This window comes from Spermophilus citellus (genome assembly GCF_964194105.1).
Source record: "Spermophilus citellus genome assembly, chromosome: 9".
NCBI classification, from domain to species: Eukaryota; Metazoa; Chordata; class Mammalia; order Rodentia; family Sciuridae; genus Spermophilus; species Spermophilus citellus.
In genome coordinates this window covers 133890553-133914172 of record NC_138191.1, presented here as the reverse complement: position 1 = coordinate 133914172, position 23620 = coordinate 133890553, and the positions used below count along the sequence as shown (strand labels likewise).

General features: G+C 38.0%; 1 protein-coding gene across 3 annotated transcripts in view; it reads right to left on the bottom strand.

Moving 5' to 3' along the window:
- The window catches only part of RERE (arginine-glutamic acid dipeptide repeats), a 306083-nt gene that overhangs the window by 161007 nt on the left and 121456 nt on the right, over positions 1–23620 (bottom strand). For all 3 annotated transcript variants that reach the window (XM_081305735.1, XM_081305737.1, XM_081305736.1), the window contains 2 exons: positions 14579–14684; positions 12668–12764 (listed from right to left, as the gene is read on the bottom strand). In XM_081305735.1, coding sequence (XP_081161861.1) covers positions 12668–12764; positions 14579–14684 — 203 coding nt within the window. The remainder of the gene's footprint in view (positions 1–12667; positions 12765–14578; positions 14685–23620) is intronic.

Below are 23620 nucleotides of genomic sequence, written 5' to 3'. Positions count from 1 at the left end.
CTAAATTCATGGTACCTGTTGAATAAGGTTACAAATTCCATATTTTTCTTATTTCAAGACTTCTTCAATATACAACTTTTTAACTCAGGTGTTTTTGTTTCATCATTTGGGCAATAAAGTCAAAATTAATAAACTGAAGACAGGACTGTGATAAAAGAATATTAAGCAAATTAGAAACGAATGGGGGAGGATTAAGACCATAGGGAAAATATGGACGGAAAGTTCAGTCTAAAAACCTTTCTAAATCATCAAAGCAAAATGGGCCTTTTCTTAATGCTGCATATTAAACTGTTAAAGCTAAAATGCATATCAGACATTCCTTTGCAATATAGCTTCAGGCCAGTATTTTTCTTCTTCTTTAACATGCAAGAAATAAACTTAGAAATTAAAACATAAATTTGAACTTTTTTACATAAAGATGGGCTCCAATGTGTAAACAGTTCCCCTCAAGTGTTCAGGTAAAGTTAACTGACTCTAGGTTGGAAATCACTATCCCACAGAAATATTGCAATAAACAGCAGTAAGCTTTCTAGTTTCAACTGACAACAAAAGTCAAACCACCTTGTAGCTAAAAACTATAATACGACAGAATCGTTTAAGTATGTTTTAGGTACCAAGAACCCAACACAAAGATACTAGAAACATTAAACCATGCAGCAGGGCCCAGCCTTTCACTAACAGACAGACACACATCACACACACACACACACACACACACACACACACACACACACACGCGTAATATAAAGGTTTCCAAGGAGGCAGATGATTGAAATAACTTGAACTCACTTGGTGGTCACAGAAGGTAACTTTAATGTCAAGTGGAAGCCAAAGCCTGTGATGCAATTAGATGGAAATCAGAGGATCAAAAAACCCTGTTTCGGGCTGGAGATGTGGCTCAATCGGTAGCGCGCTCGCCTGGCATGCGTGCGGCCCGGGTTTGATCCTCAGCACCACATACAAAGATGTTGTGTCCTCCAAAAAATAAATATCAAATAAAGTTCTCTCTCTCTCTCTCTCTCTCTCTCTCTCTCTCTCTCTCTCTCTCTCTCTCTCTCTCTCCCCCCCCCCTTTAAAAAAAAAAAAAAACCCTGTTTCACATCAAGGACATCTAAAGCAAGCCTCCAGGATTTCCCATCCTGTCCCCACCCCCCATGCTCACCCCAACCCCCAACCCCAGCAGGCTGTCTACAGAGTCTAGAATCCACTCCATATGCACCTTAACAAAGGACTCAACAGCTAGGGAGAAAAGTGGCAGAGGGATACCAGAGGGGGTACCTTCATTTCCTACAAAGAAATTTTAAAACTCTTCCTTTCCCCAAGGACTTAATTATGACCAAAGCCTCAGTAATGAACAGAGGCTAAGAATGGCTCAAACCACCTCCATTTTTTAAATTAAATAATGACATTGTTGGCTTTTTTTTTTTTTAAGAGAGAGTGAGAGAGAGGGGGGCAGATAGAGAGACAGAGAGAATTTTAACATTTATTTATTTTTTCTTAGTTCTTGGCGGACACAACATCTTCATTTGTATGTGGTGCTGAGGATCGAACCCGGGCCGCACACACGCTAGGGGAGCGCGCTACCACTTGAGCCACATCACCAGCCCCACATTGTTGGCTTATTAAAGTTCCTTTAACTACAGAGGAGAAAACAATTCAGGGTGACTAGGCACTTAGAATTTGATAAAATTTAGAGGAAATTAATTTTAAATTTTACTTAATCTTAATCAATATAAATTTAAATAGCCACACATAGCTGGTGCTCCTACTGAACAGCACAGATTCATAGAACATTTCCGTCACCCAGGAATTTTTACTGGAAGCACTATAACATTCCTACTGTAAGTAGATATCAAGAGTCAATTCAAAGAATACACAAAGCAGATGTCAGCTTTCCAGGCCCAGAACCTATCCTCTGATTTTTAAATAAAGCTAACATAAGCTTCTGGAAAAGCAGCAGCAAGTAAGGTCACTGAGCTGGAATAGTGAGCTCACCCTGAGACCAGCTACCCATCCATCAAAAGTGATTTAGACACTGGAGCTTAGAGGAGGCAAATAAGGTCCTTTCTCAGTTAAACAGGATACTGACACCTATTATACCTACCTTGAAGACAATCACAGAGAGAGAGTCTATGAGCCCAGTGGTACATGCCTGTAACCCCAGCTCTGGAGGCTGAGGCAGGAGGAGGGTGAGTTCAAGGCCAGCCTCACCAATGGCAAGGCACTAAGCAATTCAGTGAAACCCTGTCTCTAAATTAAATACAAAATAGGGCTGGGGATGTGGTTCAGTGGTCGAGTGCCCCAAGTTCAGTCCCCAGTACTCCCCCACAAAAAAAGAAAGTCTATGAAACTCTACATACTACGATGCTAGGAAGAATAAGTTATTATTACCATCACTGTTCAATATCAAAGAAAACAATTCTTATTTTATTATTCTTTTGATTTTTCACCTGGAGTAATTAATTAAACAAATAAGAATCCCAGCAACATACAATTCTAAACATAGGTACTACAAATCAAACATGTTTAGGGCAGAGTTTATCAATTTCAGTGTTGCTGACTAATACTGTCAGGGGCACTCCCATTAATATTAGGACATTTAGCTACATCCCTGGGTCCCCCACCTAGCAGCATAATCACATACATTTTTTTTTAAGTTGTAGGTGGGCACAATACCTTTATTTTTATGTGGTGCTGAGGATCGAATCACACATGGCAGGCAAGTGCTCCACCACTGAACCACAACCCTAGCCCCTCATATACATATTTTAACAATCAAAAATGTCTCAAGACATTGTCAGATGTTTCCTGGGGAGGGCAAAATAACTAGCTAGGAAAAGTCAAACATTAGGAATTGAAGCATGTCATCTGATAAATGGCTATGAAACTGCAACCAATGGGGTTCTTCTCTACCATTATGCCCTCTATTTGCTTACTGTTTGTGTCTTAAAAGTTTCTGCTCTTTGTATGTTTATTTTATATCCTGCAACTCAACTGAATTCTTTCATTATTATATTACATAGGTTTATTTTGATTTTGGTTTTGGTTTTTGGTTTGTTTGTTTCGTTTCTGAGACAGGGTCTTGCTATATTGCTCAAGCAGGTGTAGATTTGCCGGCTTAAGTGATTCTTCCTTCTCAGCTGCCACACCAGGTTCACAGTTTCACCATTCATTCTTTAAGTCTTTCCAAGTATGCTATTTGCAAAGAAACACAGTTTTACTTCTTCTTTACCTTTCTTATGCTTCTAACTGCACTATACCTCTGGTACAATACAGAAAGTAATAAAAAGAGTAAACACTGTTATTTAGTTTCTGATCTCACTGGAAATCTCTTACGTGTTCCCATTAATTATGATACTAGCTCTAATCAAATCAAAATCCTAGCTTTGGAGAAAATCATATGATTTCTTCCCTAAGATATATTCTTATGGCATAGGATATTCAGAGTCTGTGACACTGAACCAATACGCTTTCTTTGAAAAAATTCCAGTTGTTCATATATGTATTTTTAAATGAGACATTAGAATTTTTAAAAACAGGATTTGATTAATTACCTCTAATGTCATTTCCCCTTTAATTTCTCCTTTTATCTTTATTCCCCTTATTGTACTTTTCTCTTACTGCTGTTATTTAGAACAGCTTTATTCACAGTACCTGAAAAAGAACTCAAATGTCCATCCACATGAAAATAAAAATAAATGGTGGGTTGGGATGTAACTCAGTGGTAAAGTGCCTGCTTCATATCACCTTTTCTGGAGAGCAATGCAAACATTTAGAAATATGTGCATAGGTGTGCATGTAGTATAGGTGCCATTTTAAACTTTGCATTTTGTTTTTCACTCCTGAGTCCTCTTCTCTATCAAAAGCAGGATATAACTTAAATGTTGTTTCATGAAATGGATAAGGTGGGACTGTTAAAAGAAAACTGCCCCCCCCACCACCTTGCTGAAACATCTGTCCCAGAGCTTATAAGGTTCTGCCTTCTCCCCACCTAAAGCAATGCTTCACTGTCAACAGCAACATAACTAAAGACAGGGAAGCCCTTCATCCCAGTATCCTGACATTCACCAGTACAGAAGGTGCCCTAGGTACTGTGTTATTGGAGGAGTCCTCTGGCAGGCAGAGCGGGCCACGTGACAATGAAGGACACGAAGATAATTTCACCATGCAAGGAGGCAGTGCAAATGGGAACAATGAACTAGATGTTCATTCCCACAAGCCACCAATAACTAAGAGTTTTCACAGGCAAACCACCAAAAAACTTGTGAAGAACATGCCAGCATACACGGAATGCTCATGGTAGAGGTATTTCTGTACTCTTACCTGACCATGAAAACAAATAAGGAAAAATACTGAGGAAATCACTATCTTGTCTAGATATCCTGAGCCACTGGGATTAGAAACAGGTACAGAAATTTTTTAAAAATTTACTTCCTCAGTTTTGCATTCTTCCTTGTAGTCCTCCTGTGGGGTACTTTTTTCAGAATCCCATCTTGATTTATATTTACTGTTTTTGATCACATACTTGGCATAGTTTTCCTAAAGTGTGCTCTAAGTATAACAATACATACACATAACTTGTAACATCCACTAGTATCCATTCTTATCAGTTCTAGTAAAGTGTAGAAATCTTTCACTTAGGTCCCTTCTGCCTTCTCACTTTTCAAATATAATTGACTTATGCATCTGCTCTACACACATTCAGCAAAAAACACTGCATTGTTTTGACTCCATTGTTGTTTTTATAATTTAATCTTGGAATTTCATTCATTTAACATTATTTTCAATTTTTTTGATGTGTTTGATGCAAATAATTTCCCTCTGATCACCACTGTAAATGAATACTGAGAATCTGAAATACAACATTAAGTTTTTTAACTTCCTTAATTTCAGCTTGTATTTCCTCTTACACCTAGGAGCTACTGAAAAATTTCCAGGTGAAACAGTCTTGCTCATAGTAAATAAACTATAGGCTTATTGCATCATTACCAGATATTTTCTCTATTGTACTGCAGAAAAAAGAATGTACACTGTCTATTATTAAGGATTAATATATTAATGTATGTCTGAGATTAAGTGCTTAGGAAGAAAGTAATCAAAATGTGTAATATCTATATGAAGAAAATTTTCAAACATTCCTAGAAGGCACAAAAGTCAGCAGGACTTACGGAAAAACACAATTTGCTCTTAAATAGGAAAACCAAACACTGCACCTCTCCATAACCTCATTAATAAACTGCATACAATCCCACCACTAATGCTAACACACTATTATGGACTGCAGTAACACTAAGGATCACATGGAAAAACAAATAACTAAACAACAGGGCAACTAGCTATATCAGATATTAAATCATACTATAAGGCTTCTTTAGTTAAAGGAATATAGTGCAAGCATATAAATAGACAATGGAATAATAAAACAAAAAAGAAAAAACAAAGAAAAGAAAATCCAGATTACATATGGAAAATAATTCAGACACAGCTGGTATTTCAATCTATTAGGCTAAAGACAAATAAGTGGATGTGGTGGCACACGCCTATAATCCAATGACTTCAGAGGCTGAGGCAGGAGTTATTGCAGGTGCGAGGCCAGCCTCAGAAACTTAGAGAGGCTCTAAGCAACTGAGTGAAACCCTGTTGCAAAATTAAAAATTAAAAAGGCTGGGGATGTTGCTCAGTGGTAGGGTATGTCTGGGTTCAATTCCCAGTATGGGAAAAAAATTAAAAATAAACTTGACTAATGGTGCTGGGACAACTGAGTACAATTCTTCCTTAAAAATGTTATAGGAAAAAACTTTTTAAATATGGCTTAAATTCCAGAGGCATTCATAAAAGAAAAGACTGATTCATCTGATTAAATAAAAGTGTTGTTCATTTAAAAAAAAAAAACAAAAAAAACCTAAGCAAAATCAAAAGAAAACTGGCGCTGGTTGAAGAAAATGTGTCATATATATAACATACACCAGACATATAAAGAACTTTTTAAAAATGAAAGACAAAAACCCAACAGAAAAGACTGATCATATTCTGATCATGTTCAAAATCACTGTGAAATAAAGTAAAACAAAACTACCATTACACTTCTAACCTGACAGACAGTAGTGTATATAAGTGTTTATTCAAATATATACACACACACTAATTATTTTTATTTATTCATTGGTCTTGGGGTTGAACCAAGAGGTGCTTAACCATTAAGCCACGTCGCCAGCCGCCAGCCCCCCACCCCCACCCCGCTTTTTTTAAAATTTGAGACCCTAAGTTGCATAGGGCCTCACTACCATGCTGAGGCTGGTCTTTGAACTTGTGATCCTCCTGCTTCAGCCTCCTAAGTCATTAGGATTACAATCATGTGACGCTAGATCTCGTGTAAAATTTTTTAAAATAAAACGAATGTTGAGAAAACAAGCAGTTTTGTACATCATCAGAGGAAATGCAAATTGGTACATATCTTCTGGTGAGAAATTTGGTAATAGTTAACAAACCACATATACATAAACCATTCCACACAGCAATCCCACTACTATAAAATTTACCCTGAAGATATGCACAGTCAATAAGAAAATATGTTTGCACAGAATATTCACTGAAGCATCACTTACGACGGCAAAATTTACAAACCACCTAAATACCTATACACAGGAAAACAAAGGAATAAACCATCAGAAATCCATCTCATGTAAGGAGTACTGTACATGTTAGAATGAGTGAGATCTCTATGAACTGATATGAGCAATTCCCAAAACATACTGTCAAAGTGAACAATGCAAAGGACAAAGGATTTCAACAGCATTTTGCCTTTATGAGAGAGGGGATCCTAAGAAAATGTATTGCACATCTGTGAAAAGAAAATGCAGAAAAGATAAACCAGGGAGTAAATTACTCAGCTCCTGCTACATAGTCTGAACCCCAAAGGCCCTTGTGTGAAAGCCCTGGTCCCTAAGACAGCACTAGGGACCAGGGAAGTGATGCATGCTATCTTTGAAAGAAGGAGCGCTACTGGGAGCCAGGCCCCTTTTTCTTTTTTGGTTCCAGGGATTTGACCCACTGAGCCACATCCCCAGCTCAGACACACTATTTCTGTGGTATTCTTGCCAAACATGTGTTATCTTCAATGCAATTGTGTGAAAACACCAATTTGTCTTAAACTGAGGAATGTGTGGCAAAATAATTAATCCATACTCTTTACTTAAAAAGTATCAAGGTTGGCCAGGTATGGCAGCACAAACCTGTAATCCCAGTGGCTTGGGAGGCAAGAGTATCAAAAGTTAAAAGCCAACCTCAGCAATTTGGCGGGGCCCTAGGCAACTCAGTGATGCCCTGTCACTAAATAAAATACAAAAAAGGGCTTGGGATGTGGCTCATTGGTTAAGTACTCCAGAGTTCATCCCCAGTACAGAAAAAAAAAAAAAAAAAAAAAAAATCAAGATTATATCATGACAGACAAGAATGAACTAGGGAATCATTACAGAATGCAGAGCAATGCGGGATGCCAAGTATGACCCTAAGACAGGAACAACAACAAAAAGCATACTGTTGAAATTGAAAGAAAATCCTTAGTTCAATGGGTTGCATTAAGGTCAGTTCCCTGGTTCTCATCATTGCACCATAATTAAAAGAAGATGCTCCCATTGTGAGAGGTTAAGAGAGAATACATGAAAAAGTCACTACTTGTACCTTTTTTTTGTGTCAAAAAGTAGCTCCAAATAATTTTTTAAATGACTCTGAAGTATCCAAGGACATACAGAGTATCTTTTTCATGTTCCCAGCACCTGACAGATAACCCTCAATTGGCCAGTAGGACAATAAGGTGGTTAAATAATGAACTGACAGAATGTGGTAACAGTGAAGCACTAAGCCTGTGAAGACAACACAATGAAAATGTAGTGAAAATTATTTTGCATAAACAGGGTATGGTGGCACACGCCTGTAATCCCAGTGGCTTGGGACGCTGAGACAGGACAATTGAGAGTTCAAAGCCAGCCTCAGCAACTGCAAGGCACTAAACAACTCAGTACCCTGTCTCTAAATAAAACTACAAAATGTGGCCCAGTGGTTGAGTGCTCCCGAGTTCAATCCCTGTTAGCAAAAAAAAAAAAAAAAAAAATCACATATAAAACAACTGTAGAGTAAAGCCAGAAAATAAGTCCTAAGCTACAAAACTAAGAGCTTGGTGACACCATGAAACTCCTAAGAACTCACGGGAACTAAAGTACATTTTTAACAGGCAAAGAATGGTTGAAGAATAGTCCACAGATGTAATTAATCTGTTTAAATTCCTAAATATACACACATTTTAAGGGATTATATATATGTAATACATATATAATATACATAATGCATAATATGTAATATTATGACAAATGTGGGTTTAATATAGATAAGATATTTATAATATTATGATAAACGTAGGTTTAATATAGATAAGGTATTTATATATATTTATATGTATTTGGGACACACACATATATATTTTTCCTAGTTGCCCATAACAAGATAGGAGATGAATTAATTCAGGATTTAATAAGGAGATTAGAAACCCAAAATAGTTTTTTAGGGTGTCTTGGCCCTGTGCTTCTAGAAAACTCACCCTAAGACATCTTCCTATTGTATGAATCACAGGTAAGGTGATTACTTGTGCCTGACCTACCCTAGGACTTCTTCCTCCTGGCTACTTGAAGTTAGGAAGCACATAATCAGAAAGCTGGAAAGCAGCCTGCCACCCACAAGCCACTGCTGAGCTCCTGTACTGTCTGTCCGCACAACCAATACTTAAGAATGCACTGGAAGAAGCGGATAGTAAACCTGAGGCTAAAAAAAGTTTTAGTCCCGCTGCAAAGCAACTGCCTCAGATCCCTGGATCACCAACAAAACATTATCCTCGGGGGGAAATTAGTGACATAGCAAACAAACTGCAAGTTTTGAGGTGTGTCTGTCCATTTTTGGAGAATCTCCAGATGGCATCATCTGGAGACATATCTAAAGTAATCTGAAAACTCAATGAACCCATCCAACAGGTCACCAAAAAACAAAATCAGTGGATGCTGGGTTCTCACATCTTCACTAACTCAGCACAAAATTAATTTCACTTTTATTTATTTATTTATTTTTTTTAAGAGAGAGTGAGAGAGGAGAGAGTGAGTGAGAGAGAATTTTAATTTTCTTCCTTTTACACTTTCACAAATCCAGGTTCAATGAGCAGAGTACTGTGAAAGAGAATACTAAGAAAGTTTCTGAGTATGAGCTGCTCTGTGAGGGACCTCCACACACCTGATGCAGTGAGTATTGAATCAGAAGGTATGTGTTTGGTTCAGGATGCTGTGACTCAGACATGCCACCTTAAACAGGTCTATCAAAATGATAATTCAAAGGTTAACAAACTTTACACTGGTCACAAAGCTATGTGGCTGAGTCACAATTCAAACTAAAGTCTTCTAATTTCAATCAAGCATTTTTCCCCCCATTACTCACAAGATTGGCCAAAAATACTTACCTGGGAATAAGTAGAACATACGAAATATTCTACTCAAGATACTAGCTTTGTGGCTGAGGTTGTAGCTCAGTGGCAAAGTGCTTGGCTAGCATGTGTGAAGCACTGAATTAGATCCTTAGCACCACATAAAAATAAACAAATAAAAGCATTCTGTCCATCTACAACTACCAAAAAAAAAAATTTTTTTTTTTTTTAATGCTAGCTTTACTAATGGTAGCTACTGATAAGTGTAGTATAATGAACTATGAAAGTAAGCAGCTGTAGGAACTTTGCTGAAAGGTAGATGAGGGCCAGCTCAGGCTGCCTCATCACATATTGCTACAACCACAGAGGTCCACAGTCACTTCTAGAAATGAATACGTAAGAATGCACTGGAAGAAGCGGATAGTTTAATTTTGGTAAGGAAAAGCTTTAGCCTCACAATTCACATAGAGGATACAAAGGAATTTTGTTTTCCTTTTGATTCATGATGATGACTAAAGGAAAAAGCTTTCACTCCTCCTTTATAACCCAGCTTTAGTAACAACTTGAAAGAAAAAGGTGTACCTGTTACCTTCCCAGTGAATGGAATGGCCAGAGCCCCTCAAGAGTTACTCTGAGCCCAAATAAATCCATAGAACTGAGCCTCTGACACTTGAAGAGAAGGGTGATCAGCACAGTGTTATCAACCTTTTCCTTTGTCCTTGTAGTTTTCCCATTACATTCCTTCCACTACTTATTTATTTGGGGCAGTATTGGTTTATATGTGTATGAAGAAAGAAAGAACTAATCTTGGTGAGTAAACTGTGAAAAGCAAAATTGGGAAAAAAAGGTTAAATCTTAATACTCAAATCACCCCCAACCCAGGTTTAAGTTAAAGTAATCTAACCTTGGTGAGGAGAAAAGGGATGACAGACATTCCTGGGGGCGTTGCCATTCCATTCTGTTTTCTTGGAGGGGAGGTGAAGGGCCTGCCAAAGCTCCTCTCATGGGGAGCACACTACTGCTGAGAAAGTGATGGGATTGCCATGCAGCAGTAAGAACCCATGTGTGAGGAACAGATGCCAGTCAAGCCCACGCATCAACAAGTATTACTAAGAATCTACTAGCCAGATTGTTCAGTACCTTATCACTTTTTTATCTGGAAAAAAAAAATCCAGTTCAGGAGCTGGAGTTGTGGCTCAGTGGTAGAGTGCTCGCCACACATGTGTGAGGCCTGGGTTCCATCCTCAGCACCACATAAAAATAAATAAATTAAATAAAGGTATCATGTCCATCAATAACTTAATTTTTTTTTTAATCCAGTTGACAAAGTGGCAAAGAGAGGCTTTCTTTTGACGGTAACAAAACAAGATGAAAATTTTAAAACAGAGCTACCACTTTTCATGACAACTTTAAAGAAAGTGCCACAGGAAGGGGGGGAAAAAATCAAACCCAGGAAAAAGAATCTCTACTGTCTACTGCAGTGGGCCAATGTAAGGACAGTGCTTCCATTACAGATATTCAGAAGGTATCTGAGTGTAAACCTACTTAGAATAAATTTATCTGGATCCAGCTGGAATTAGATGAGATAAATGGCTCTTCTAAAAATGCTACAATGAAATGAATATTACTCTACAAATCTGACCAGCATTGATAAATACTCATATGTATCCATTTTATGCAATTATGTCAAAATAGGTTGAATAGTAAGAGTTACATATCTAAATCTCTTAACATCATTTACATTGGGAAGGGAGGGGAGGGGAGGGGAGGGCCAGATAAGAGCTTTGTTACCTATCTTTGCTAACAATCTTAACTGTTCCATCAATCAAGCCAACCTTCTATTAACTTGCTTTGTTCAGCAAACAGGCTTAAGAATGGAAAGCTACCTCCCAAAGAAATAAAAAAGCTTGTACGGATTTAGAAAAAGTTCATAAACCACCACAGGAATTCTCTAAATATGTTAATCTAAAGTCCTGTTAGAAGTCAAATCTAACTACAACTACTCCTTCCTCTATCACAAGGGTCAGCAAACTGCTGGCCAGCAAGCAAAGTCTGGCCTACCACCTGTTTTCATATGGTCTGAAAGAACAGTTTTCACATTTCTAAATGGCTGAAAAAAGAAATCAAAGAAACATGGTATTTCCTGATGTGAAAAATTAAATGAAACTCAAATTTTAGTGTCCATAAATAAAGTTTTATTGGAATATAGCCACCTCATTTATGCGGATATTGCTTATAGCTTTTGTGCTAGAATAGCTGAGCTGAATAGCTGAGACAGAGGCCATGTGAAATATATCTGGTCCCAAGTTTGCCAGAATCTGCCCTAATTTGCCTTGAAGTAACTGGCCTTAACTGTGTAGCTGTGCACAAGAGATTTTAGATGTTTTACTGAATACCTTGAGAGCACTGTAAAACAGAAATTACCCCACTGTAGTGAAGCTAAAAGCTGGCAAATCCCAGTGAGTTTTTTAAAAATCATATTCCTTAACAAAGAAAATAGTTCTTTTACTGCACTATTATTATTTTCAGCAAGGAAGGGACTTTAAGATTATTAGTAGTTATACTTCTTATGCTACCGAAGAAGTCCAAAGTCTGCCATGTATATGCAAAATGTATCTAGACATATGGGTGTATTCTTGAATAGGATATTAAATATACAGGAAGAGTATCATGGGCACTTTTATGCTAAATTACCTAAGATATTAAGAATAGCTGCAATGTTAAATTTTGTCTCAAAATAAAATCTTCAATATATTTTCCCTACCCCCTACAGCAAACTTTTTGGTAGGAAATTTTTCCAATATACATAAAATGGAAATAATAGCTGAATGAAAATCTATAAATTCTGCTGAGAAAATTAATTAGTATACTGCCATATTTGCTTCACTCATTTTTTCATTTTTTATAGTGGTAGGGAATCAATCATTAGAAAGTAAACTTCAGACCATCAAAACATTTTACCTTCAATATCAAATAATATCAGAATATTCAATTTCAAGGAGCTAAAGACACAATAAAAGAGCAAGGGTATAAAAAAATAAATTAGAACAAAAATATAGAGGGAGGTAAGTCAGATTAATGAAGTCACTGGCAACCTCTGAAATCTCAATTACTTAAAGTGTTAGCTTACTGAGACCATTTACTAAGAGTTGTCTGACCAATAATAATGGTCATCAAAAGAGATAATGAGAGACCTCCAGTACTTACCTAAGGGCAGCAGCATGGTATGTGTCAACATAATCAGAAATGAAGAGCTCTCGGTTCTTGATAACTGGGTCTGTAATGACAAGTTCTCTTCCAGAATCTGTCCAAAAAAAATATATAGTAATAATAATTAATTACCTAAGAGCATATTAAAGCCAATTTTCCCCAAAAGAGAAAGAAAGTTTTTGTACAACATTTTTTTCAGGTTCACCTCCCACTGAAGAAAGCCCAATAAATAGCCAGGTCTGGTCAACGTCTTAAGTGTGCAAAACAGTGCAGAGAATAATACACAAAAAGAACAAAGTATACAATTTGAGACAATTGACAAATTATCTTGTTGGCTGTGTGTTATACCCTTTACTAAGTCCCTGATTTGCCGAAATGAATTAACTGAATTAATTTAATAAGTAAAAACCTAAAGAAGGAAACAGAAACAAACAACTAACACATCCTAGCAATTTGTGAATACTTAAATATTTAGTGATCCTGTCCTTCCCTCTCACCCTCAAATATTCCTGAATGGAATAAAGCCATACAATGATTCAGTTGACAAGAATGACCAAGATGGGCACAGTGATGCACACCTATAATCCCAGTGACTCGGGAGGCTGAGGCAGGAGAATTTCAAGTTTGAGGCCAGCCTGGGCCTCAAACTTAGGGAGACTGTCTCAAAACAAAACATAAAAAGGCCTGGAGATGGTGCTCACAATAAAGCAAGCCTGGGCTCAATCTCTAGTACCCCCTCCCTCAGCAAAAAAAAAAAAAAAAAAAAAAAAAAAAAAAAAAAAAAGAATGAGTAAGTCACTATCTTTTAATAAAGAGTAATGATCTAACTGCGTTAACAAAATTTTTATTATTTCAAAGATGGGGGGGGGAGTGGAATGAGTAGGGTACCAAAAACAACATTATTCTTCAAAATCATTTTGATCACTGGTTTGTGGACTCAAAGACTATCAGCAAAGACAATCAATGCAAGAGCAGAAGAGACCAGACATCATGGTCAGACAGAGCCTGCTTCCACTCCAGCACCACCACTGAGAAGATGTATATCCTGGGCAACTCCCATAGCACCTCTGAACTCAGCTTTCTCATGTGGAACTACAGGGACAAGCCTGCCTCACAGGATTCATGGGTAACTAATGTCAATCATACAGCATGACGCCTAGCGTTTCTTGAGAATCAATTTTTAAAAGCACTATTATACACCTATACAAATGTAACATACATTTTATGTATGTATCTTCTGTGCCAATAAAGTTACTACAATGTTTGGGAGAAAAGAAAAAAAAAAAAATCAGTTGCCCAGAACTATCTTCCTTCCTATTGTTCTCAAAGTCAGTATCACACTGAATTCTGAAAGATAATTCTGAAAACTTTGCTTTGAAAACTGAAACTCACTTCCCTGAAAATACAGGGAACCTCAATAACACAAATTGGGAGGGTGGGAGGTGGGGGAAGACAATCCTATAGGATTTTAAAATAGTACTTGTTGACTAGGAGGTGAAAAAGGGGAATTTAAAGAATGAAATTACTGATATTTCCAAAGAAGAATTATCTTTAGTCCAAGTTTAAGAGGAAGATACTATGGGCACATGTTCAGAAGTTTAAGAAAAGTAAAAAATAATGAAAGAGGGCATTCCAGCAATGTTCTTATTTATTAAAAAAAAAAAAAGTTCTTGGGGCTGGGGATGTGGCTCAAGCGGTAGCGCGCTTGCCTGGCATGCGTGTGGCCCGGGTTCGATCCTCAGCACCACATACAAACAAAGATGTTGTGTCCGCCGAGAACTAAAAAATAAATATTAAAAAAAAAATTCTTTTTTAGAGAAAATTTACATAGTGACTATTAACGATTTTTAGAAAGAACTTTACTCAAACCTAAGATTTATAAGAAGCAAACCAGAAGGACATACTTACCATTTTCATTATGTCGATCCTGAACCAAATGCTGATACACAGAATCTGGAACTTCAGACTGACGGTAGTACCATTTGACGTTCATGAGTAGATGGTCCCTCTTACTCTGAAAAGGAAAATCTAACAGCATTAGAAACAGGATTTCAGGTGTCTAAAAATGCAGATCACACCCATGATTGAAACCCTGTAAGGAGGCGGGCAGCAGACAGGGACAAACAGTTACAACACCCAAGTGTATTTTTTCCAAAATCCCCTCTGACTCTACTCCTCAAAGGGATTTATTTCAGAAAACAAAAGAGATCAATTCTGAAGCTGTATCTCCCCAGTTTGAATAACTATTTCATTCAATATCGTGTTTTCATTCAACAGTATACAATATTATAGGAATACATCCTTCTCAATCGTCTTGGTAAGTAATTATCATTGGAGCATACTGATAAGGCTCTTTAAAAACAGGTGACTAGAAAGAACTTACCTAGCAAGACATGACACTAAGTCACCCTATCTCCAAGGTCTATCATGCAGACTATACCAGAGTCAACCTCTACTTTGTTTTGCCACAGAACTTTGCAGTTATTGCTTTATGCCAAAGTAGGGGTGATAGGTAGTGACGAAGGTGCTGTGAACCCAGAGCACATGTCTTATTTGTCTTTGAATTGTTATAGAACCACTTGTACATAATTACTGGTTAATAATGAGAATTTCAGTGTTGACCATCTTCCTATAAATGTTTGTAGGACAATTAATCATGGTATCTCTAAAAGTCAACTTTATTCCAGTTCATTCAAACAATAAGGAATCAAAGCTGGGGTGTAGCTCAGTGGCAGAATAATTGCCTGTCCTACAATGAGGTTCTGGGCTCCACCCCAGCACAGAAAAAAAAAAAAAAAAAAAACAGAAAAGATGGGGATAAAATTGTCCTTCCATTTGAAGGCTATAGGGCTATAGCTTAAGTTAGCCTTAAGCTACAGTTAGTCTATGTTCCTGGTCATGAAGCGGTTCAACAGGGAATGAATGAAGATTTCCTGAAGCTTCATAAAATACTTTTCAACCCAAGTGCAGCACCTTACTTCCCCAAGGTAAATGCAATATGGCGCCTCTTAGCAGCCTCTACCTTCTCATTACAGGGCCCACTGGTCAGAAAGGAATGAGTGATGGTTAAATCCTAAACTATGTTAAGTGCCCTCATTAATGAAGATGCTTCCTGCTTTAATGGGAGATCATAAATATAGACCACAATTAAAGACCAGGAAGTTTCCAAACACCCTTTGCTAAAATAGTTAAGCCATTAAAAGAACCAGAAAGAGTAGGGAGAGGGGGACCTGCCATAAGTCTCTCAGAATTCCAATGTGAAGAAGGTCTATTCCAAAATATCATATACAAAAAGAATCTTACTTTGCAATTTTCTTACTTTGCAATTATCTTACTTTGCAATTAACTGCGTCAAATAGCATGCCTTTTAAATTTTTTAATAAAATAGACAATATATACAGAGAATAATCCTACATGATGCACGGTCTTTAGTCTTTAATCCCTCTTGTACTTCTATAGTGAAAAATTTAATGATGAAACTTATTCTGGGGCTGGGGATGTGGCTCAGTAGTAGAGCTCTTGCCTGGCATGCAACCCTGGGTTTGATCCCTACCATCACAGAAACAAAACAAAACAATTATTCTGCTCTGCCTATTCTACAAGGGGTGGGGGAAAGGGGGTGGAAAGAGGACAAACCAGTTTGAGAAATAAGTAGGATAAATGTTGTGGGTAAAGGAGTAATTATTTTCAGCAGAAGAGTATGGAGGAGGTAACATCTGACCCAGAAAAACTCTGAAACAGTAGGGAAAGGGGGACCTGCCATAAGTCTCTCAGAACTTAGAGATTCCAATAGATTATTTTTTAAACAAAGGAGGAGACCTGAGAAATAAATAAAAACAGACAAAGTAGAAGATGTATTCACACTTCACATGGTCCACCTGCATGATGACAGCACAACACTGAGAAGAACCTAATCCTCTCTGTGGTCTAGCCTCTAACTGCTGAGCACACCGGGAGAGAGGCACAAACACCAAGGCCTGAGGAACGCAGATAGAAGGTCTAGGAGACCAGAGTATGACACCCAGGAATATTCCTGGCAGGCATAAGGATTGTTTTATGATACAGGAACAATTATTTTTCCTTCTCCCAAAAATCTGCAGCTTCCCTAGGTTGAGTGATAAGCAGCAGGATTAGGATGAGATTACACGCTGTGGAAAGAAAAATAAAAACCCAGGGAAAGAGCAAAGCGTGCTTGAGTACTCAAAGCTAAAGCCATTAACGTAAAATATACTAATACCTGCGTTCTCACCTCTGCACCCACTGACATTTGGGCCAGATGATCTTTGTTGGGGGTCTGTCCAGTGCACTGCTAGATATTTAACAACATCCATGGTTTCCAACCACTAAATGCAATGGCATCCCTCATCCAGTTGTAACAACCAAAACTGTCTCTGAACACCGACAGATGTCCCTGTGGGAATAAAACTATCTCCAGTTGAAAACCACTGGTCCATTTTTCATTTTGTTTTGTTTCTTAAGGAGAATAAGGCCAGGATGATAAGGATAACACCTGGCTGAAACCTGGCTCCAGTCCGACAGGCTAGGGAACACGGACTCATGGAAATAATACAGTAAATCTTATTGTAGTTCAAACCCAAGTGCCATAACTCACCACTGTGGAACTGTGGGCACTGAGATTCTCTGAACCTCCCCTCTGCTGTAAAATGGGGACAGTGACACTAACCCAAAAGAACTACTGGAAGAATTTAAACATACCTTCTGGAACTGAGTGAGTGCTCAAAGAAATACTGCATCCTCCACAAGCAGGTAACTGTAACCATGGCTTCACAGAATAATTTCAAGAACTTTGCTGAGAAATGTTATTTCTCCACCAGAATACTGTTTTATATGGAGGATGGTGCTGATCTCTCATAATGAACTTCCCAGCTCATGCTAACTACTACACAGAGCATAGAGGAATTGGGATCTACTAGCAGTCCTAGCAACAATGTTCTAAAATCTATATATCTAGTGCAATTGTACTACTGCCTCTCTTTTTGAACCAAGTTAATAACTCTGGTAACCTTGTGAAATAGTTTTTAAGTTGTCATCTGACCCACCAATGCTTATTAATAATTCAAAAATATAATGCTTTGGGGTTTTTTGGATCTAGATTTATGACTCCTAATAGTACACTTTTTACAAGGCAATTGAAGGATTGTTGAATTTCCTAATGTAGTACTACCACATAACCAGACAGGGGCAGCATTGTGTTAAAAAAAAAAAAACAACAGAATCATCTTTATCCACAGATACAACACAGAAAAGATAGACAGAAATTTTAAACAAATTTAAATCTGCAATAAGCACAATATTTCTAAACAGGCCAATAACTTAAATATTAAACATCTATAAAGGAAGGCAATGTGTTGTTACAGAAGGTACTATACTGCCACACCTCCAGTGAGTTTCTTTAGTCATGTCAAGTGAAAGGACTGAACCAGATGATTTATGTGATCTAGATTTCTTGCTCAGACAAAACCAAACAGATAAAATGATGTGAGAAAATACCTCATGCTTTCCCTTCATCTTTTCAATGTATTAGGCTAACATTACCATCCTAAAGGTTGACAAAGTGAAATCTTTAGAGGAAGCCAACTTCTGAGGCACTAAGCACAGCTAAGGGGTCCTGGGAGTACCCCTCTCCCAGTGTGAGATCACCTCTACACTGGGCTGGTACAAAAGTTATCCACAGGAAATTCGCACATATCTTACTCCTGCCAGGCACAGTGGCACACACCTGTAATCCCAGGGGGTTGGGAGGCTGAGACAGGAGGCTCACAAGTTCAAAACCAGCCTCAGCAACTTAGCAAAACTTTGTTTCAAAATAAAAAAATTTTAAAAAGGGCTGGAAATGTGGCTCAGTGGTTAAGCACCACCTCGGGGTTCAATCCCTGGTACCAAAATAATACTAATGATAATTCCTACCCCTAACTTGTCAAATATTTGTTCAAAATCACAGAAAACTAAAGCCAGAAATAAACTTAGGATCATCTCATCTAACCCAAACCACCTGGGTTTTTGAATTCTGGCTTTGCAACTTACTAGCTATGCGAGTTTGGGTACGGAATTTTTCTCAAACCTCAATTCTCTCAAATATACAGTGTGGGAGAGGGCTGGGGATGTAGCTCAGTGGTAAAAGCACTTGCCTGACATATGAGGCCTTGAGTTCGATCCTCAGCACCACCCCCCCCCCAAAAAAAAAAAAAAGTGGGAGAAAACTCATGGTCCCTACCTCATTAAATTACAAGGATTAAACAAATTAGTATCAGCTGCATGGATTGGCTCTCAATGGCTGGGCATTACTAACACTGTTTCACAAATGAAGAATCAGTCAGGAAACATCAAGAGGCCACTTACAGGCTTTGCTCCTCTCAGATTCAAATCATGCTAGTACAATAACAATATAAAAACAAGCCATGTTGGCTGTGGGGATGGAGCAACTTCATGTCTTAAAAATTCTAGAAGCCTATCAAGTGAAGCATAAATGTAACTCATTATTGACTAGTGATGTAACTAAATGATGGCGTAAAAGTCAAGGGTTAATAAATGACATATTTTAAACAGTGCTGAACCAAGAGGGAAGGCAGGAGAAGCTTCCTAGGTGAAAGGATCTTGGGGAATATTTCCAGAGAAAGAGAAGAGCCCACCAGGAAGTAATCTCCCATCATTTCACCTTCACAATAAAAGAAAGATTACAAGTGCTGGGACACCCAGAGCCAGAGACAGCACCTCACAGGAGAACATCTCCCAGTGAGGTTTCAAGATGGCAGTTCTGTACGAAAGGAGGGTCAAACCACTCCAATTTTAACTAAGGATTGTACATCCCAGGCCTGGGTCTCACTGGAAATGAAAACTACACAGGAATTTAAGGAAATGAATAGAAGACAAAACCCACGCTTCTTTCCCACCAGAGCTTGGGGAACAGTATTTGGGAGAAGAGGGATGATTTCTATAGGGCTTTGATTGACAGACAAAAGTGCTCAAATTATCCAATTCAAAAGTCAGAACTGAATTAAACATTCAAAACTGTAACTAACTCACAAAGATGACTAACAAGAGCAGACCAGGAGAAAGAAAAAGGAGACATTAAGGGTCAACAGGAGACTACTATTCAAGGGCAACCGTGCTCATTTTATCAGCCACACGGCTCACTCAGTGGATCCTTCCTTTTTCCCTTACACAGACACAGACATTGAACGAATGTGTTTTCCAAGAGAGCTTTTATGATTATTAATACAGTACATTCATTGACTTAAGCAGTCAGTCTTTTCCAGGAAAGGTCTTAATTTCCTTAGGAATGTCTTTCTGCAAATTAAAAAATAATAGTAGGGGGCCAGAGTTGTGGCTCAGGGGTAGGGCACTTGCCTGGAATGTGTGAGGCCCTGGCTTAATCCTCAGCACTGCATATAAATAAATAAATAAATAAATAAATAAACAAACAAGCAAACAAACGAAATGAAACATCCATTTACAACTAAAAAAATATTTTAAAAAATAATCATCATCATCAAGAAACTAAGAGGAGGGCTGGGGATGTGGCTCAAGTGGTAGCGCGCTCGCCTGGCATGCGTGCGGCCCGGGTTCGATCCTCAGCACCACATACAAAGATGTTGTGTCCGCCAAAAACTAAAAAATACATAAATAAATATTAAAATAAATTAAAAAAAAAAAAAAGAAGAAGAAACTAAGAGGAGGCATTCATTGGTGTCCAACACAACTCAGAGGCAGCCTGAAAAACAAATGAGAACCAACAGCAACTTAAATTCACCTGGTTAAAGAAAAGGGCATTTTCAATCTCCGTGCTGCTCCTGGAAGGTACCATCAAGCCCTCACATCCCCAGAGGAGGCCACTCCTGTCCCTCCAGTGTTGCTTAATGGACAAACACTGAAGCAAACTCAACTGCACACAGGGGAGGGGGAACTGGGAAGCCCAGTGAGATTCCCCCTCCTCCTGCCAAACACAAAATAAAAATCTCTTGTACATCTCCTGCCTTTTGTCTCACTTATCTGCCTCTTCTCCTTATTAGCCTTCAGAGATTTTGAAGATGTAACTTTGGAAACAATAAATTTCTTCAATCTTCTTTCAAAGCTGGCTTCAAATAAAACGTATTTCAGGAGCAAAACTCGTTTTTGAGCAACTAGCATTGTAGCCTAGCCTCTTCCTCCTGAGTGATGCTGGTGCTGCCCCATAACAAGGTGCCAAGAACAAGCTAGCCAGGCTACAAATCTGGATGTTATCAAATGAATAATTATCAAGTAAGAGTAATCTGCTAGAGATGATAGGAGTATCTCCCTCAAATTTTTCTTGCTTAGTGAATGGGGGACAGGTCATATTTCAAATAATGCAAGATCTGGTTTCAGAGTTGGGTGAAATAAAAACAAAATTATTGTTTCATAAGCCAATATAACCAAGATTTTCCAGAAATTAGAAAAAAATGGGGGAATATAAGCAGCTGACATTTGAATATGAAAAGCTTATAAAGACATCTTCTGGAGAAACTTCTCAAGTATTTCCACAATACAGCAAAAGGAAAATGAAGAGCTAGATGATTATTAGAGGTTTACTACAAAATTTAGAAATGTGCACATAAAATCTCATCTGATAGGGACACTCCACATACAGAGGAAGGGGAAATTCTACAAAAATATTACGATGTCCCTTTGAGTGTGCTGCAACAATTGCTACAGCCAAGGACTGTTGCAACCATCAACCTCACTAAGACCTTGGGGAGACAGTCAGTGGCTTCAATAATCCCCAACATTGGGGAAGAGCAAGTCAGTGGAGTCAAAATCACTATACTTCCAAAGTCAAAGACAACTCCAAGCATATCATCATCTACAAAAAAAACAATCAATCTAAAGACAAACTTCCCATAGGTTCTATCTAACTATGGGGAAAATGAGACCAACCAAAATGAAATCAGATCCAGCAATCCCTCTCCTGGTTGTTACCCCAACAGATGTGACATCAATTTGGTAGAGATGTCTCTATGCCCATAGTGACTGCAACACCAAATTATGGAATCAACCTAAGTGATTACCAACAGATAAACAGACAAAGAAAATGTCCTATCTACATAGGATGAACACCATTCATCTTCAGAAAGGAAGGAAGGAAAGTCTGTCATTGTGACAATGTAGATGGAACTGTAAATTATACTAAATGAAGTCAGTCAAGCACAGATAGTCAAATACTATCTTTTAACTTACTTTTTTCAAATACTAACTTTTCACATTTCACAGCATGTGGAATCTAAAATAATGAACCACAGAAACAGTAGAATGGTGGTTACAGAGACTAAGAGATAGAAAAACGGACTGGGATTGTGGCTCAGTTGTGGGATCTGAGCACTCACCTAGCACATGTAAAGCAATGGGTTCAATCCTCATAAAAATAAAATAAAATAAAGGTATTATATCCATCTACAACTAAAAGAAAAAGAGAGAGAGAAATGGGGAAATGAAGAGACAACAGTTAAAGGACACAAAGTCTCAGAATGGATGAACAGGGTTTAGATCTACTGCACAGCTGGTGAACAGAGTTAAAAATAGCGTACTGTACACTTCAAAACTGCTCAGAGGAAATTTTAAATAATCTCAACACAAAAAAAGATATGTATTTGAGGTGATGGCCATGTTAATTAGATTCACTTAAGAATTCTTCATTGGGGCTGGGGATGTGGCTCAAGCGGTAGTGCGCTCACCTGGCCCGGGTTCGATCCTCAGCACCACGTACAGAGATGTTGTGTCCGCCGAAAAAAACTAAAATAAATAAATAAATTCTCTCTCTCTCTTTCCCCCTCTCCTCTCTCTTAAAAAAAATTCTGCATTGTATGTACATGTATGACATGTATCTACATTGTATGACATCACTTTGTACCCTACAAATACAGGCAATTATAACCTCCATTTACAATTTTTAAAAAAAATTTAATTTCTTTCAAAACCTATGAGTGGCCGGTGCAGTGGCACACACCTGTAATCCCAGCAGCTCAGGAGGCTGAGGCAAGAGATCGCAAGTTCAAAGCCAGCCTCAGCAACTTAGTGAGCCCTAAGCAACTCAGTGAGACCCTGTCTCTAAATTTAAAACCAAAATGGGGAGAAAAAAAAAAAAAACAACTTCTGTGAGTGGTTCTCAATCCAAAAGACTATTGTCAAGAGACGACAGCATCTGAGCCATCCAGAAGGATGTGAGTCATCATAATTCCAATGGTGAAGCATGAAGGTGGAATTCTAGGAAGGTAGATGGCTTCTTAAAATGCTTACATCCAAGATGGACACATAACTGACTACACACAGTTCCCCAGAAAGATGAGGCAACCCAAAATGTACTGAAACATAAGTTCAGGTATGTCAGAAACAATTTCAAAACCACTGTTTCTTGAAGAAGTCTTGTTTGTTTGCCTTTCTATAAAAATTATTTTTAATTCGACCTAGACAAAAATCAATCAATATTTTGGTAGGACCAAAAAGATGCATGAAAAATTAAATCATATCTTAATTGCTAACTTAATGAGTCAAAACTCATTAAAACATGTTCTATCTAGGATTATATTGTGTATAAACACTAGCATTTTCAGGAAATCCCTGTATACTTTTGCAGTGGAGAGATCAAAATTGAGTGAGTACATGGGTAGCCATAGAAAAATCACTCCTTCTTGGCCTCCACTGGAAACAAGGAGGCTGGGTCTAGATAACCAGTTGTCCTTAATGTTGCACACACACAAACTCTATTTAAAGGGAGGCTTCAAACATGGGACAGACATACTAAACTAATGAGCATTCCTGTAAATACACATGTGTACCATACAATGTACACCATCATCCTGTCTGTGATGGTCAGTGTCAGTATTCTGGCTGGATTAAGAAATACTAGAGAGGGAGCAAAGCAGTATTTCTGGGTGTGTCTCTGAGAGTGCCTCTGGAGAGAAGACTGGTGTATTAGTT